This window comes from Staurois parvus, unplaced genomic scaffold, assembly GCF_062004578.1.
Source record: "Staurois parvus isolate SC_StPar_1 unplaced genomic scaffold, SC_StPar_1.0 ptg000009l, whole genome shotgun sequence".
In the NCBI taxonomy this organism is placed as follows: domain Eukaryota; kingdom Metazoa; phylum Chordata; class Amphibia; order Anura; family Ranidae; genus Staurois; species Staurois parvus.
Genome location: NW_028317805.1, coordinates 10069457 through 10089035, shown reverse-complemented (window position 1 = coordinate 10089035; position 19579 = coordinate 10069457). Strand labels below are relative to the sequence as shown.

General features: G+C 40.2%; 2 protein-coding genes across 4 annotated transcripts in view; one reads left to right on the top strand and one right to left on the bottom strand.

The window, feature by feature from the left end:
* Positions 1-19579, top strand: part of DOCK1 (dedicator of cytokinesis 1) — a 536657-nt gene that overhangs the window by 274876 nt on the left and 242202 nt on the right. The gene's annotated exons all lie outside the window — the stretch shown is intronic.
* Positions 1-19579, bottom strand: part of INSYN2A (inhibitory synaptic factor 2A) — a 69114-nt gene that overhangs the window by 36662 nt on the left and 12873 nt on the right. For both annotated transcript variants that reach the window (XR_016311626.1, XM_089669554.1), the window contains exon 2: positions 10749-11928. Coding sequence is in view for 1 of the 2 variants with exons in the window: in XM_089669554.1 (XP_089525680.1) it covers positions 10749-11923 (1175 nt within the window). In the remaining variant the exon portion in view is untranslated. The remainder of the gene's footprint in view (positions 1-10748; positions 11929-19579) is intronic.

Here is a 19579-nt window from a genome sequence, read left to right as displayed (position 1 = left end):
ATACAGGAGGTGTGTTATTGGCCAGATCAGGTGAAAAGAGAGGTGAGTAAAAGCCTGAAAAAAGAAAATGAATGCAGCCACAACATCTAATTGGTTAAGCTGTAAAATATACATTTTTAGTTTTAGTTTAATACCGCTTTAAGCTTCCAGTTGTTGAAGGTAACTAATGCTAATTGTTGCTGTTTTTACTTTTCTATTTCATTTTCACAGTAGACTGAAAATATTCATTAAGACTTTAACGTCATCTCATAATATTTATGTAAATCCGTATTATTTTATGGCTTAGCATTTTAATGTAAGAAAGTAAATTTAGCGTGTCTTCACACCAGTAAAACAAGTTTTAAACTAAGGTCCCTTCATGGCTTGTTCTATACAGTTAGAGCTTATTCTGATGGGTGGTCAGACACGTCCTTCGATCTGAGCAACTGTCTGATGCGTGTGAACCCACCAATAGAAATGGACGCACACGTAGCGGCTACATTGACACAACTATATGCCAAAATCTGGCACAAGGGCAGGAATGGGTGCATAGATCCATACACCTGCCCCTTATGTAAGATTTTGACATGCGTTTCTACAAATTTCCTTTCCGTCTTCAATATTTTGCAATGAAAATGTAAGCTTGCTTTACTATCTTCAAATATAACTTCCTTAGATTTCTATTTATAGGTAAACTACAAACCTTTTCTCATTTTACTGTACTGATGAAGATATTTGGGTCACTTCCACAATAATACAAATTAAGAATACACTGCTCTGTAGGCCAGCTAGGAGTTATACCTTGCTTCCTAATAGCTGCACCTAGTTTTGTTGTGGTGATATTTTAAGGATCAAAGATCAAATCAGATTTGCGGCACTCTAGCTAAATTTCAAACAATGACATCTATAGTATGATGAGGGGGGGGGGGGGTAGAATCTGGCCATAACAGAAACATCAAGCAAAGTCAAATATTCCTGCATTGGGCAACACACTACAGCTGTACAAGTGTGGAGTACTCCTATAAAACACATTAGCTTAGGTACATCTATCTCTTTTTATTGTGCTCCATGTGTTGAGATGGAAGGACATTTTGGGATGTGCAAGGTAACTGAAGATATTTTCTTTCAGTGTATAACAAGCACTGCAAAAATGCCAGCTGGTTGCTATGAACTAAACTGGTACTTTAATCAAGATTGCCTGTGTTGCTTATTACACTTTTGTATGTCAGGGAAAAACAATAAAACAGCCATTACATCTCTGCAATGCAATGTTTTCTCTTTTTAAAAATTCTGCACGTTCAAAAAATACCTATTGATGTGGCAGAAGTCCAGTGGGGGGCAGCGTTGTTGGCTTACTACAGGAAGTTAAGAGCTCATTGGGTGTCTGGGAGGATCAATAAGTATTTTTCTGTGCTGTAGCTTTTTCAAATGGACAAATCATAGAGAAATGTGCTTTTTACAATTTTTTTAAAGTGAGTCTAAAGGCAAAGTTTTTCTTACCTTAATGCATTAAGGTAAAAAACCTTCTCTGTGCAGCTCTACCCCCCCCCCCTTGTTTAGCCCCCTCTGATACTTGAGCCCGATCTTAATCCAGCGCTGTGCATGAGAGCAGTAGCTCTCTCCCCTCTCTCCCTCCTTGTTGGACAGAGAGGCAGCAGCTGGAGTCATTGGCTCCTGTTGCTGTCAATCACAGCCGGTGAGGAGAGAGAGAGGAGGGCAGGCCGAACCACGCTCTGTGTCAATGGACACAGAGCCAGCCCAAGAGTGAACACACACAAGTGCCCCTGTAGTAAGCAGCTTGTTATGGGGGCACTCTGTGGGGGGGGGGGGGAGCCCAGAACACCAGCGTGGGACCTGAGAAGAGGAGGATCGGGGCTGCTCTGTCCAAAATCTTTACACAGTGCAGGCAAGTATAACATGTTTGTTATTAAAAAAAATTATATATATATATATATATATACATATATAAAAATAGTGCTCCGCATAAATGAGTACACCCCAACAGATTTGTCAGACAACCTTTACTTCTTTGCAGAATCAACATATTCTATGGGACACTATACTACAAAATACTCCCACAAATGCAGGTCATTGATTACGAACAATATTTGTTAATTTGCACACACAGGAAAATAATTTTTCCTAACAAATTTATTTAACACCATGTTGCAAAAATGAATACACTCCAATGAAATTCTTAGGCGCAAAGCTACATTTTAGACAAAATGAACAAGAATTCAACTACGGGTGAGTCTATTTATTAAAGCAGGTAGATGTGAGCTCACAAAAGAGGTAGAAGCAGCTGTGCACCAGGTAACCATATGAAACCTCTAAAAGACAGTATAAATTGGATGTGCAGCGCTAAAAATAATTGTAATGAAAGTTAAAAACACAAAAATGATCTATAATAGCATATATGCAGTTCATCAAGTGACTTGAAGTGCTCCAATATTCCTATATCCTCCTGAGGACGAGATACTGTGCATACAGGTGTGTAAGAAATGCGCACTCACCAGAACGCGCTAGCTAATGAGTGTTTGTGTATAATCTCCTGATGTCCTCTAATGGTCTGGGAAATGCCGAAATCCAGTGAACTCCTTCATGTTGTCCTGGGACTTAGTAGCAGAGCGTCAGGACTGTCCAGAGTTCCCCTTAGGGGATAGATGGGCGCAGCTCTCAAGGTGTTATGGAGGCTCCCTCTCTGGTGGTCAGGTGGGTAGCTGTAAATTAATACTGCCCAGGGGAGTCAAAGCAAAGACATCTCCATAGTGTAGTACTGCAATACATTTATTGAAGCATATGCGAATATCCAAGTGCGTATGCAGTTAAAATAAGGAGGAGCCAGCAACGCCGTGACGTCACACCACCGGAGCATCGTTTTTCAACCAGGGTGCCCAGGCATCCTGGGGTGCCGTCAGCTTTCTTCAGGGGTGCCTTGGCAAAATGCCTAAAAATTGCCCAGAAATTGTATAAAAGCCAGTAGTTGAATGAAGCATACCTTTTAGTTGAACAAAGTCTCAGGTTTTCATTGTGCACCATTACAACTTTCTAGCCATCAGCATCCTAACAACCAATGACATCATCGATTTACAAGGAGGATGTTGGGTGCCTGCACAGCATCCTTGTTTGCCCTCTGGGGTCACAATGAAGAAACATTGAAATACTAGTCAGTACCAGTGTGCAAAGGTGTATTTGCTTTGGAAGAATAAATCACCTCTAATGGGTGTCCTATGTATTTGGATACTGCTCCAATATGTAAAACTATTATTTTAGTTTTTTACATCTGAGAATGTTGTGCAGAATCTTAAAGGGTGCCTTGACTGAAAGAAATGGTTTAGAAATACTGCTCTAAGGCAAGCCATAGATGATGCAATTTTCTTTTGCTCAAAAAAAAAGGCTCAAGTCCTCCATAAACACAGTCAGTGTTGATGGGGCAATCCCTCACGCAGTACTACTGTATTCTTCTGGCAGGGAACCTTTCCTGTGGGCAGAACACAGTGATCACTGCTGACAGCTAATGCCCCCACCAGTAATCGCATGCAAAAAAATACGACCGTCTGGTTGTTCTGAAGTCGATCAATGGATCAACTTCAGTACAAACAGCCTGACCATAAATGGATTAAATATCCTCTGGTTCCTGATGAACTAAGCCAAGGTTTGATCCACCTATGGCTGGCTTAAGACAGGAAGTACAGAGAAATTCTCACCAGCAGGACAAGACCGCAAAAAAAAAAAAATACTCTGAACAGGGTTTAACAAAACATAAAAAAAAATGTTGGCTGCACAAACACTTGTCGATAAGAACTTCCTGTAATATCTCAGAGAAACCAATCACATTTCAGCACTCTTTCTCCTAAAGTATATTTGTAGAAGTGTATTTGTTGCTTTTTGAACCTGACGGGGTAATGTGAGGTAGATCCCGTTTTCTAGCTATAAGGGATGCCATGTGAATGAGCAGTAACTAGTCACGTGGAAAAAGATCTTTTAATTATATGTATTGGCCATTATCTGTTATTTCGTTCCATACAGTTTATATGGCTTGTAATATTTCTGTATTGTTTTCAACTGTTGTCAGAATCAGGGATTATCTGCCTTAGCATTCACTCCGCCAGAGAAATTTTCACATATGCGCGAGTGTTTTCAGGCAACATTATTCACACAGTTTTATAAACAGACCACCCTAATTTACAGTGTTGTTAAAATATGTCATGATTAGTAGGATTCATTATACAAATTACCCGTATAAGAATCTATAGCTGTCAGTGTTGGAGCTAGCATTTCTTTTCTCACTCGTTCGCTTTCACATTTTGAGGCAGCTCTGTTATGTGTTTTTTTTTTTTTTTTTTTCTTGCTAATGATTATGGTCCAAACATATAATATCTAGAAAGTGTAAATGACAAAGTCTGCTTCTAGTGCTTTACTATACTTTGCCCCATCTTAAAGCAGTATTAAACCCAAAAGTAAACACTTATTATATTGCAGCTAAACAATTCTTCGATGTGATGGCTGCGTTAGTGTTGTTTTTTAGGTTCTGTTTTATTTTTCATTGGTGATCTAGCTAGCAAGTCTGTTTTTTTTATTTTTTTTTTATTTTTAAAGAGCACAAGCTCCCAAGCAGAACGTATCAGTTTACATGGGTGAGACAAACCATTGACAGGGATGCTTACAATGATCAGCTTTTATTTATTCATGTAGAACCTCTATCCCAAAAGGGAAAAACTGTTTGCTGTAACTAATTATAAGGTGTGAGCTGGAGTTTGGCTTCAATTTGGTGTATTTAAAGAATGTACTGTATAAACCCAATATTTCATACTTCTGATATGTGCCTGCTGTACCATGTACTTATGTGAAAAAGTATTTTATTCTCTTTATATTGCTTCCGTTTGTGTGAAATTATCAGACTTCCCCCCCACAGCCATTCACTGGGAATATCAGTGTACTGCTGTTTCTCCTCCCATAGCTCTTATGCAGCTGAGAACAGAAGTTATCTAATCACTTACAAAAAGGGAAATAAAAGGTGTACATAATGTTTTTTTTATATCTATACACACACGTTTTGCTTTTCATTTCTATTTTAAACTGTATAGGTTGCTTTACAAGGTGATGGTTTACAATCACTTTAGATCTGCTAGTATATTTAACAGTATGTTCTAAAGCAGTCTGTTATAATCACAGGAGATGTATAGAAACAGATTTATTTATTTTACAACAAACCTGATATTTTGGAAGCTCTAGATCTAGGATATTCCCCTTACTTCTAGATCATTTGCATCTTGATACCTTGGAAAACAGCAGGTAGGAGTAAATCTGTCACTTGCTGGATTGCGGTCAACCTATGTGTCTGTCTGGCTATTAACCTAATATGACAATAGACTGGTCTGGTCATTTTGGGATCTATCAGTGATGTTTTTAATTGTGAATGGTTTATTTGAGTTTAGAAATCATGGCCCCATTGCTTGTGCCCCCTTCTCCTGTGAGAAGCAGTACTGGCAGCATCTGGCGTTGTCCCCCCAACCCCACTCACATGCAGATTTATTTGTTTGTATCAACAGTGTTTGGCCAGGCCAAATGAACCGGTCACACGCTAATTCTCTGGGAAAATGGGAACGACTGACATACTGTTACAGATTTGCCACTGTGTTGGAAAATCTGTATATGTGAAAGCAAGCAATTCTGTGCTAGAAAGGACTCCTTATAATTTGAGTGTTAACCTCTACATGACTTGATCACCTTGAGCACAGCTTGAAACTGTGCAAAGTCTGCAAATATTGGGTTGTAAATGACCAGCCCCTTAAAAGATGAAGCTAAGAAATCTCGGTAAGAGGCCACATTAACGGTATTGACAGCCGCCTAGGCAACATTGAATAAAAACTGCATAGCTTTAGGGATTAACATTTCTTCTGTGCCTTAAATATTTAATGATTTCGTATATAAGATTGCTGCTGTAAGCGTGCTATGTTCCAAAGCACAGTTTTACATAAACCACTGTCATATAATGCAGGGAATTCCAATGTTCATGGTCACAGAGCAGTATAATAAACACAGTGGCCATATTCCGTGTATGTTCTTAGCTGGCTTACACGAGATATGTATACTGTGTGTGTAAATAAATATATTTTATATATACGAATTGTTAACCATACATATCATTTGCAACAAGCTGTGTAATGGTTAAAGTGTATGTATAGCCAATGGTTATATTTTTTGGGATAGAGTTGGAAAGCCCTGTCATTTTATTTTTCCTGTTGGTTTTCATTGGGAAATGTCCCTTTCACTTCCAGAGATGCAATAGGAAGTTAAAGGAAATCTTAAAGTGGAATGTCACCCAAAAAGGGAACATTTTGCTCTTCCTCCCCCTCCCCGTGGCAATCCAAGCAGAAGTTCAGCCCCCCTGTTTTCCCCCACAGTCTTCTGGGACATGTCACAGGTCCCAGAAAGCTGCTGAAAAATTCAGATAACATAGCACGGCTGGCGCATGCACAGTGAGCAGCTAGCTGTGAAGTCGCAAGTAGTCACAGCCAGCTGCCCACAGTTAGTATGCCAACATCGGGGGGGGGGGGGGGGGGCGAAGCTTGGTGAAGACAGCGCTGGATTGTGGGACAGGTGAGTGGCCTATTATTAAAAGTCAGCAGTTACACTTTTTTTTTAAAAAAAAAAAGACTGAAGAACTGCTTTAAGTGAGGGAAATTTTCAGGTTTTATGCACCCAAAAACGTGCTCTTTTCCAATGGGTGCCATTCAGACTTAATGGCACCCCCACGCATTTGCTCAGAGCATGATTTGCCTGTAGGTAAGAGGAACACGTGCATTTTAAACGCATTCTCGGACATTCTACAGTGTGAACCTAGGCTAAGAAGGCAGCTTCCTTAGCTGTGAAGGATAGGTGGATTTAGTTTCTGCTTTAAAGATGTCTCAGTCATTTCAGTTATTGAGCATCTTTAAGGAAACCTATACTGAGTAGTTACTGAAATTATTATTTCTAACCTCTCTTTGTGAAACCTCTAGTTGCCTGGCTGTTATACTGACCCAGTGTTTAAAGTAAGCTGGCACAATGGCCAGAAAACTTTTTTTTTTTTTTTTTTTTTTTTTACTGCTGTTTGTGTCCTTAGAGGGATGTCCCCTCAGTTCCTGTTCTGGAGACACAACAGGAAATGGTGGGAAATGCTCTCAAATTAAAAGAAAAGTTCATGAATTTAAAATAAACATACATAATCACCTAGTACATTGGTCCAATGCTGCATCTGTCTCCCGCCTGCTCTAAGACCGAGAACGAAGTGATCAAAGACCTCTGGTCGCTCAGTTTTCGGTCTTCAGTGAGCAAAGAGCCAATAATTGTCGGTCATCAGCTCTCTGGTCTGCCCCTCCAGCACTAAATGAAGTGCCAGGCTGTGGAGGGGGTGGGAGCGGTTGGCTCAGGCTCTGTGGCTTGCTGAGCCAGCTGCTGGTCCTGTCGGGATCTATTCAAAGCTTAGACTGGCTCAGTGAAGAGTCCCAGGATTTCAGAACAAATTGCACATTTGCCAAATAAGCTTTGACTCTACTTCTCCCTTAAGAAAAAACACGCTTATTCACCGTTATCACCAGAGCATGTGTTCACAATGGAAGATTTCCTCTTTGCTTTTTTTCTAAAGACAATTCTAAAGTTTTTAATTTCTCTTTAACTCCTGTCCTGGGGACAGGGAAGACCAGCGAGCAATATGAAACCAGTTATAATAACTTCTTCATTCTCTCCAGAGCTAGAAAATATGGTTTGGCTGCAGTAACATTTTAATGCATCAATATATCTGTATATCTCTCTTTGTTTTCTGTGCAGTTTGCCTTAGGGCCACATCAATGGATGGTCTTGTCAAATTTAACAATAAAAAGGCTGCATATGGACTTGCTTTGCCTGCAGTTTAGCTGCAAAACACAGTGTATTAAAACGCAGGTCAAACACAACCCCTGAACTGCCATGTGTATTGCTAAATTAAATCAGTGGGATTTTGATGGCCTGTATTTGAAACATACATCAAACACAGGGAAACAATCAATATGAGCGTTAGTTCACCTGTACCAAAAAACTACCTATGCAGATAAGGGGTGTCTGTATATAAAAACAAGCTGTGCAGCTTTGACTAAAGCTGGATAATGTAGTTGCTATAAGTGCAGGCCATTTACATACCTCCAGAAACCTTGTAAAAAAAAAAAAAAAGCCCAGAGATGAAGTCGCCTCATCCTGCCTTGTTGCTAAAAGATTCCCAACAATTACTGCTCACCCCCAACATCATAGGAGAGAGCTGTCACACTCCCACATGTTTGGTCCACTATCTCCTCCATTGCAGTATCACTGAGATGTAGAAGGGGGTTTGAATCGGCCAGGAGTATCTTGGCAATGTCCTAGAAACAAGGCAGCACAGAATGATGCCATCTCTCTTAGTTTTACATCCAGGCTTCTGGAGGCACGAAAATGGCCTACATCTATAGCACCAGCATTATTTAAAATTCTCCAAACCTGCATAGTTTGTTTTTATCCCCAGGAGCCCTTTACCTGCAAAGGCAGTTTTTTTTGTACTTTTTGTTTTTTTTTTTTGTTTTTTTTTCAACTAACCCTTTAAGTTCAAGTCATCTGCCTGCAGAGCTGTGTAGCCTGGAAGAGATGTCACCATACATGATTCTCACTACTATACAGTGATAGATCGCTAAGAACAACATTGAGTGGATGCAGATCGTATGTACACATTCTGTATATTCCAGAAAGTTCAAAGAATAAAATATACAGCAGGACCACCAGACCAAATGGTAAAGGAGTCCAAATTGCTTTAATTGATCACCATTTGCTCACATAAAACATCCAACATGTTTCAGGAGCCAATGACACTACTCTCATCAAGGCTCAGTGAACTAATTTACCAAAGCATAGAGAGACTCAGTAAAATAATAATCAGATATATCTTTAGATTTGTGGTAACTGACCAGAACAGTTGTTCAGCTCATCTCTGTTTAAGCAAAGGCATGAAATGGCTCTTTGCTGTCTCTGTGTAAACTGACAAACACTGCAAAATTGTTGTACGCATTTAGCCAGCAGTCAAAAGATCTATCAGACTTTTCATTTTACCAAGTCCATTTAAGCCTGGTTAAATTATGGATGAAGAGTTGTTGGCCCTTGAAATGCATTGGATGTTTTATGTGATCATATGATGAACTGTTAATGCAATTTGGACTCCTTTACCATCTGATCTGGCACTCTTGTTGTAGTTTTTAAACTTTGCACAATGAGGACAATTTTTGCAGTTTCATTTTAAAGGCCCTGTTCACACCTATGAGCTGTGCTGATCGCATAGCCCTTTGCGTGTGCCATGAGACATAACGTTTATTGAAATGTCCTGAGTGGTATTTCAATACAATTCTATTCACTGAGGTGATGGTGCATGCACTACTTTTTTCAGCGCACACCACAACACCACCACAATGTAAACTAACACATTGCAAAATGGAATTTTGCCTTGTCTACATGTATGGGCTCCTCTGGAAATAGCTGCCAGTGCACACTGCATCTGGTATGAATGGGCCCTGAAGAATTAATTTGTCTTTTTTTTTTTTTTTTTTTTTAAGGGATGCACAAATTACATGATTTTTTTTTTCTGCATTCTGCTAAGAGAAAATAGGGCAGAAATAGGCCTCATTCACACAAAGAGTGTGAGTTCAGGTACCCGCACCCACATGGATGTCAGATTGGTAGCTGCAGCATGTCCAAGCGGGCAGACAAGGCTGTCGCACAGGTGTATGCCCATCTAAACAAGGCCATAAAGTTGAAATTTGCACAATAAATAGACTCTGAATATAAAAATCCAACAAAGGTTCTAACAGTTTCCCACTTTAAGAAGATTCATTCATGAACAGATGTGTAAAATTCTGGAAAGTATCAGAACAGAGTATTTAAAAATAAAGCCGTTTGGAAAGGGCATTATATGACCACCTGTCCAGTAATTCCATAGAGAATTGCTGTTATTTTCCAGCCAGTTTTTTGCCACACAGCCTAGTTGCCTGATGGTCTAATATTACTCTGTGATAAAGGTGGGCAGTTCTGCATGCATCAATTGTGATTATTCTTGGCAGCTCTTTACAAAACTGCATTTTAGGTTTTGTGGTCCTTTAAGATGGATCTGTCACATGGGAGACCAGACCAAAGTGTTGCAGAACAAACTGAGACAACATAGAAATCATTGTTACATGCTTCCATTTACAAGTAATTAGCAGGAGAAAATTAGCGGTTTTGGGATATGTTAATATTTTGAGTTGCTCTGTTTGCTCAGTTATGCGGAATAAGAAATCTGTAGAAGTGACATAAGTCCATACTTGCATAAAGCTTGGGGAGCTCAACAATGGCAGCCTCCTTGTATGACTGGTTTACTTTAAGAAGTACCTCTCATCACAAGTAATGTGATGGTGATGAAAGTGATGTGGTGCCTGCACATACCTTTACATTATGAGCAATATTTATCTCTGGTGGACCACCTAGAGCTTCCAGATCGGCACATTTAAGCATGCAAATCTCAAATCAATCTCCAGGTTTCAGCTATCTGACACCACCAACACACCCTCCCCCTTTGCTATTAACAATTTACAGTAGTATAATGTTTTTTTGGTGTTAAGTTTCCTTTAAGTCCATAAACACTGATAATATATGGCCCTTTTTCAGCTCATGCAGAATGTCATGTTATAATAACAGCGATACATCACTATACATCATTATGCAGCTTAAGTGACCGTTAAGTCATTTATATCACTTACCCCTCTCGGTGAGCTTCTCCCTTCTCCAGCTCCTGAATCACACCCAAAAGCACTTTAATTGTTTCCTGACTAGAGCTGATCAGGTTTTCCATGGTCTGAAGCTGTGCTTTTAAGTCTGTCACTTCTGTGTGAGGCACGATTTGTTGGCATTCATCACTCAAAGCAACCGTCGACTGACAAGGCTGATTTTTATCCGTGGGTAAAACCTTTATCTGCAGGGCCTGCTCATTACATTCCGTCGTTTGACACTGTGACTGTGCCGTGCAGGCCTTAGGGTTTACATCTTGGCCTTGCAAGCCATTAAGATGACTAGTTCTTTTGTCTTCTGCATCCGTCAGCGGACAGATTGTCCGCTCCATGTCACTCAAGTCTTCGGGGTCTGTTAAGTTTGGGTTAAGTGTAGGGGAGTGGATGGTGGCTTCTTCTTTTAGAAGCACCTTAACATGTGGCGGGTGGTGGGACTGCGTGTTTCCCAATGGCCTTTTGTCGTGTTTGGTGGGTTCATGCAAATGGCAGATGGCCTGTTCCAAAGTTGAGATTGCTGGGTTTTGAATAGGAGGGGATTCTTTAGTACAGCTGTGCAAATCAGTGCTTCCACATGCATCTGAGCAATTGCTTGATGGGACAACATCCATGTTTTCACTAGAATGCACCATGAGATCAGCGACAACTCTTTCACCGACCCTGCGGCATTGGTTGGACTCCCCTGAGCTTTTGTGATCTTTTGTATCCTTGACCTCTATTACAAATCCATTGTTCTGGCCCTTCATTGTATCAGCTCCCGTGGCATTTTTTAACATGTTTCCTTTTTTGCGGTCCAGCGGAAAAGTCTGATATCGTTTTTTCAGGTCAGGTGAAGTCTGAACCCCTGTGCTCTTGGTAACGTTGGGTATAGACCGTCGGGCAGGCACTGTCATGTACTTCCGGTAAGCTTTATAAGAAAGAGACCTGCCTTCCTTCTTCTCGCTCTGTGGCACTGTTGAAAGCTGTTTATCCCTCTGCTCGTTCTGAGCTTCGCAGATATCTTTAAACCTTACTTGGAGGGCTTTATTCCTCTTCTTGATCTGCCGGTTGGGGTCCAATGCATATTTCATTTCTAAGGCTAAGGAAACAGCTGGTTCAGCTTCACTTTCTGAGGATGTCAGCACACATTTCTCCCCCTCCTTGCTCACCATGATTCCTGTATGAAAACACAGAGTAATCAGTAAATAACATAATTCAAAGTTACTTTTAGTCCAGGTCTATCTGTGAAATAGGGAGACTACAAAACCTGTCATTGCACCTCCCTACTGCTGTTTCCCTACTGTCTCCTTGTTTGGAATCCCCACCAAACAGCCCTTTGAACAGCATTACCTAGCAGCTTTTATGCTACAACTGCTCAGTTTTTTTGTGCTCACTGCAGCATAATTTCAGAATTATTTTGCTTTTCAGTAAGTACCTCTGACTTGGGGTCCTTTTCACACCGAACACAGTGGAATGCAGTTGGCTGCATTTTGAGCTGCACTTCAACTGCCTAGATAGTCCAAAATCCAGGCTATCCTGTGGGCATAGTTCAGACCACTGCAGAAAAGTACACTATGCTGCATTTTGTCGAACCACAAAAACGCATGCAAGCACACTGCAATGCATCGCAGTGCACAAATAAGTCCAAGGAAAGAAAGAAGAAAGTGACCTCACAGGAAAAATGCATATAGAAAAGTGCATGTCGACTGCGTAAAACACGCATCAAATGCATGCATAGGTACAAAGAAAAAACACGCAGCAACCCTGTTATAGCTTATAGTTTGTAGTGGTTGTAAAGTGTATATATATTTTATTAAAATAATAAACGTATTATACATGCTCTGTGCAATAGTATTGCACAGCATGGCCTCGAACCTCCACTTCTGGGGTCTACCAACACTCTCATCGCCTCCTTTTCTCTGTGTACCCTCTTGGCTGCTTCTCTGATTAATGCTCTTCTTGCCCGGCCTGTCCGTTTAGGTGGACAGCCATGTCTTGGTAGGTTTTATCCCTGACCTGTCTGCTGTGTTCCTTGGCCTTCATGATGCTGTTTGTTCATGAATGTTCTCTAACAAACCTCTGAGGGCTTCACAGAACAGCTGTATTTATACTGAGAATAAATTACACAGAGGTATTTACTTATTAGGTGACTTCCGAAGGCAATTGGTTCCACTAGATTTTAGTTAGGGGTATCAGAGTAAAGGGGACTGAATACAAATGCACGCCACACTTTTCAAATACTTATTTGTAAAACATTTTGAAAGCCATTTATCATTTTCCTTCCACTTCACAATTATGTGGTACATTGTGTTGGTCGATCACATTCAGGGAATGCACTAAGGTATAAAATGTCTTGGCTTTAGAACCACTGTAAATTTTCCATGTTTAAAGCCAATTTGAAACTTTTGCTTTTATTATTGCAACTCATTCAGGCTGCATATACACTAATAAATGTCTTCCACCCACTGCTGGCACCACACTGGAGAGTCAGGCTACTGATCTGACGCTTAATACAGCAGCCCACGTTTCCAATGGCCCTACGAGCACCCCGGCACAGTGTTCTTAATTAATAAGTGCTTTTGCTTCCTAAGCAGAGCTGGTAATTGCAGCAGTGAGGGGAGAATCACTGAAAACCTGGCCAGCTGCATTTAGAAAGCAATGGTTTGGCTTTCTAGTGCTCTTACAGCACAAACTTATTTTTTTACTGTATATGCAGCCTGCACTGCATTATTAAAGACTGAAGCTGTACTTTAGGACTTCAGATTTCAGTGGATAACAAATTGCACAATCATGTCTTTTAACCAGGATTTCACTCGCTGCTCTCTCCAAAGTTCTTCAGCCCACTTCCACCCATTACAAAGGCTGGTGTTCCTGAGCCCATAGAGGTGTGATTATACACACACTAATGGCTCCCTCTTTTTCCTTTTTTTGTTTTTTTTGTGTGTGTGGGAGGGGGGGTTGTTATCCTGCTTTCATGCTTGTTTCCTTTTCAAGCTGACATGACATTCTTGATTTACGTAAGATTTTATTCACTGTGTTTCCAGTGTAGAGGGCATTGAATTTGGGGGGCATTGTCTAAGATGTGTCTCAGCCAAAACATTGCACTCTGGGGACACTGGGAAGACTTGTTATTGATGTTGATAGGTAGTGAGTTGTGTCCTTACTGTTCCAGTGCAAAGTACAGCCATCAGCGCTACAGCTGAACAGGAACCTCCATTTTATGAGTCTACGTAGACTGTCTCAGGTAGTGCTCCTGTCTTTTCTCACCAGACTCAGGAAGAAACTGACCATGAGGAACTCTGCAACATATTGGCCTTGCTGCCCACTTCAGATAGGGTATATCCATGAAACACGGAATACAACATAGACAAAAAAGAGAGCATGATCCACCTAGACTGCACAGCAAGCATTTAAGTTTTTTTACATATGCCTTTTTTTTCAAATTCCTGTTTTACATAGGTGTCACGAAGAGGTTGTAGAAGAGCTATGTGGTTATCACCATACCTGGAGTGCCTGTAGGATTTGGCACTAGTGTACCCACTTGCATTACTAAGAGTTATGCATTATCTTACACTTTAAGCTGACTTTCTTGTTTTTGTTGTTCCAGGTCATGCAAATGAAGCATTGTATAACTCTGCATTTTGCATGTTGTAACTGTGTTTGTCCTTTTGTCTTTCCACAATAATACTTGTGTGTAAGCCTTGTACTATCTCCTATAACTTCAATAAAAACAATGGTTATTAAAAAAACCCAAAACAATAGCATAAAAAGAGAGGGCATACCAACTTAGTGCATTATTGTGAAACCACGAAAAAATAATATAAATCCAGTATACTCACAAACGTGCACAACTGCAAGCATAGAATCAATCCAGTCCAAATACTAAAATGATGCCCATCCAATAAATTGGTCTCAAGATAATGCACTAAGCTAGTGTGCCCTCTTTTTGTCTTTACTATTTAATTGTCCATAGATCAATGACGTGGCCTAATTTATTATCAGACAATGAGCTTCTGGGTTAATTTCCCTTCTGTTCTGATTGAGAATTAGGATGCTACAGACAGAGTTTGCACCTGCACATAAGTGGCTCAACCACCTGCTAGTGATATATAAACAGGAGAACCCCACAGCGCCAATTATTTCTGTTCATGTGAGTGGAATGGGGAGGTAATGTTCAGCTTGGGTGTCACTTATGCTACTGTGAACAATAGTGGTCAGAGCAGGTATGTTAACCATATTATCTAAGATAGCAACTGGCTGTTGCTGGGAGCAGGAAGAGAGCCGAAATTTGCCCAATGGGGACAAAGGGAAATCTAGAACATAAAAAAGTACTTATGACTGGTCTTAACCCTTTCCAGTTCTCCCACACCTAAAAAAAAATATATATATTGGCTTCAGTGATTTTAAAGAATATGTAAACCCAACATTTCATATTCTTGATATGTGCCTGCTGTACCATGCACTTGTTCTTTTTGTATTGCTTGTGTAAAATCCCTGGTGTTTCTGCCAGTCCCTCTGTTTTCCTATTAAAAACTGACTACACTAGTCATGGGAGCACAGCGTGGTATACAAAATAAGAAAAGGAAAAGGGCGCACAAGCCTTGCGCATTACCTCAATAAAAATGTTTTTGTTTTTTAGTGTAACAGATGTATACTCACAAATGCCAACATTTCACAAGCACATCATTACCAACATTGGCCCATAGTCTAGAGACTCACATACAAGAAGACGCTCAAAAATTGGCTTTTTTTTTGGGGGGGGGAATCCCCTTTTCCTCTAACCCTTTTCCTCTAACCGTCTTCCTCTTCCCCTCTTCCCCTTCCCCCTCTCTTCCTCTTCCCCTCTTCCCCTTCCCCCTCTCTTCCTCTTCCCCTCTTCCCCTTCCCCCTCTCTTCCTCTTCCTCAGAGCCAATTTGCAATCCCCCTTGCCTGATTTTATTGAGTGTAAAGGTTTATGAAGACCTATCCACATATGCCAGATCCGGTCTTGTGAGCACAGGAGGTAATTCTCTAGCTATGTTGGGAACTCAGTCTGCTCTCCACCATTGATCATGCTTGTTCTGATATGCCCCCTCACCCCCATCCCACACAGCCTTTCACTAGAAAGATCAGTGTGCTGCTGTTTCTCCTCCTCCAGCTCTTATGCAGCAGAGAGCAGAGGGTATGTGATCACTTATAAAATAGGGAAAATTGATTTTTTTTTTTATCTATACCTAAATGTTTTGCGTTTTCATTTCTGTTTAAACTAAATGGGTTGTTTTATAAGGTGAGGGTTTACATATACTTTAAAGTAGTCTAATCACCTGGGATAACAAAAAATGTATCTTTCATAGAAACTGCATCTGTGTTCATGGGGGAAGCCATATATATTTGTTACCTTTGCATGCTCTACTTCCTGCTTAGCAGTGATGTACAACTGTGCTTTAACTTAGAAATTTTAAAGGCAAACATTTATTTTTAAGAATTAAAGACCACATTAGTGAATAAAGGTAACCGCTATGATACTTTAATGAAAAAAATGTAATTCCTTTTTATGGAAAACAATCTTAGTTTGGCGCTACCCGAGTAGTAGTCACTGCTTTCTGCAACATCTGGTATTCAGGAGTGGGCTGCAGTGGTGCTTATACATCACCTTTCTGTTCTACACTCTTACTGTGCAAAACTAGATTTTCAGTATCTCCTTGCACTCCCTGCCAGAAAAGGGATTTCTAAAAATGCATCCTGTGCACTAATACAACAGGGACATGTTACAATGGGAACTGTGCATTGGGGGTGATGTACCAGAGTAGCACTTGTAGTCCAATTGTGGAGTGCTTCAGAAAAGGTGTGCATAAGCATTGTCACCAATCTACAGGCAATGCTTTAGAAGCAAGTCTGATCATTGGAAGAGAGCAGGCGGAGTTCCCAGCACAGCTAGAGAACTGACCGTGCTGTGCTCACATGCCTAGTGTTGTCAGTTTTAATAGGAAAGCAGAGGGACTGTCAGGAACACCAGGAACTTCACACAAAGGAAGCAATACCAAGAGAACAGGATACTTTTTCATACAAGTACATGGTACTGCAGGCGCATATCAGAAATATGAGATGTTGGGTTTACATATTCTTTAATATGAGCATGATTAAACATGTTAAAATGTAGAGCTATGACACTTTTATATCATTCTGATTTGTGCTTATTGACACACTTTAGTGTAATTCTGTCATTGTGCTCAGATTGCAAACATTACATTCTAGCGGTTTATGTATGATGATAATTGAACAGTCTGCTATGTAGATACACTCAAGGGAACAACTGCCAGTAAATAAATAAAATGCCCTCATGACAACATGGCAAGAAAGTGAGAAGGTGAAAATCACATGAAAATGTCTTTCATGTAAACTCTCTGTAATAACTCGGAATATGTACTCAATGAAAATACGCCATCCCTTCCCTTTGATGCAGATGAACAGAGTTGGTGATGCTGCCAGAGGGGAAGAAAGGATTCCTACATGGATAAAACATTTCACAGGCCTGGATCCTTCACTTCCAAAAGCAAACATTCTGTAACTTTGGTGTAAAAAGAAAAAAAAATACTTTGAATATGCAAAGAGGAAGCATTTCTGCTTTTTCAGTAGCACAGGTTGACCTTGCGGACTCTGCAGAGTCCTAACGATGAACGGGTCTCTTGAGACTGTTTTGTATTGACCTAGCATGAATTTGTATAACACAATCAAATCCGCACTTACTGGTCTCTTTTCCAATGTAAGCAAATCCAATTATAAATAGTCGGTTCACAGAGCTAGAGAAAACACTCTGCATTTCTATCTTGTACAATTGTTAACTTTCTAAAAGGTGAGTGAGCTGGTAACTGTAATACTGCTAATGTTACCAACTAATCCTAGGCCAGCTTAGAAATTCAGATCTCTCATTGGTTCATCAAAACACTGTGAAGTTTGTTAGTAGAATAGCTCTTACTTTGCTGTAGCCATCGATCAGATGCAAACTTTCAGGTTCCTCTTGGCATTTTTAAGACCAGGATAAATGTGATTGGTGGCTATAGGAAAATATTGACAGTTCAAGTAATGACACTTGACATTTAAGCCTTTTGTTAGTAGCAATAGCATCTAGTCCTTTTGCTGTTTTTCTTTCCACTGCAGGCTTTTATGGAAAGTGGACTAATTCTACAGGTTTGTTCACACAAGATTTGTTGTCATGCATTTGTAATGAGGTGCGTGGGAACAGTCCAAAGGAAAGAGACATCCTTGGTGTGTAGGAGTCTGTTCTTGAGTGAGATTGCCCAGCAGGAGGCTTCAGAAAGGGGAGCTATGAGCTAGCTGCAAGCACAGCCTATTTATGTAATAAGTAAATAATGGGTTTAACCATTCATTATTTTTGTGCAGTCTTCATAGTCCACATTGTTGGAGGACTGTCTTTTACCTACGTGCTTTATGGTAAAAGATGTCCCTTTTGCTTGTTTCCGAAAGTTGGTGTATGTGACTTACATTTGGCCTCTTTCAGTACTACTTTTTCTATATACTGCCACTTCTGTTTGATACATTTTTTAAATAGACTTCTATACATGAGACTAAAAAGAGGGACAATTGAGAAGAAAAGCGGGACAGAGGGATTTGATTCCTAATGAGGGACATTTGGCAGCTATGGTATGTATGCACATATGAGCAGCCATACAGCTACCTCATCCCCTTTATGCTGTGCCTCGTGGCCCGTTAAGAGGTTTCTGATGCCGTGGGCGGGGTTTATAATCATGTAACTGCTGCGATTGACTGTCACAACAGTCACAAGATTGGAAAGCTACTGATCGCAGGTAGTGATCGGGAGCTTTCTGTTAGGCATCGGTAACAGTGCAAGGAGTGCGAAGGGCAAGCACTCTCAGCACAGGTTTATTTTTATTTGGGTATACAAATATGTGGCCTCTCAGCTTCAAGGCCAAGCCACTGAGAGGCCGCATATTTGTGTACACTTGGAGTAAAGGGGTTAAACTGCTACTGAGAGAGGACAACAATACAGATTAGTCGTGTGCATCTGTGTTAAACATGAAGTATAGTCAGTCTATGTAATATTTATATGTACAAACATTCATATACCTTAATAAGATTAAACTGGAACTCCACTGTACCTGAGCATCACAAACCAAAAACACTATTTAATTTGTAATATTTAAAGCAAACTACCCATCCATCCATGTCTCCATGCTTTATTTTGCTGAGAAATCACTTTGAAAAATACCTCCTAGCATTTCTGGCTGTGGCCATCTTGAGTAAGGGCAAATGATTCATGTAGCATTTACTTCCTGGAATACATTTACCCTTAGCTCAGGCATGCAGGAAGGAGGGTGTGCTTAGCTGAGAAAACCCATCCTCTCCTCCTGAAGACTCCTGAGATGTATGACATAATTTGCGTAGGCATTAAACCAGGTAACTGAAGAAATGCAAAAAAAATATTTAAAATAAATATGATATACCTTCCTATCTATTTACCAATTCTAGTAGCATAAGGATTAAAAATAGTCAATGTTGATTGAGAGAGTGAAGTTCCGCTTTAAATATGAAGCTGATCACTGTTGTGGAATTTATGAACATGGCTCCAGTCAGGCTACAGCTGGCCATGGTCCTGTTTCCCTCAGCTCCTCTACCCTTTGTATAGAGTTAATGAACAAGAATCTGTGGACTTGGGAAAAGTATAATTTATGTGAGAACAAGTATGAGAGACTCTGGGGTTGATTTATGGACTGTGCACTTTGCAAATGCAGTTTCTCCAGAGCTTAGTAAATGAGGTAAAGCTTATTTTTGCAAAGAATATCCAATCACATGCAAATAAAAAAACAAA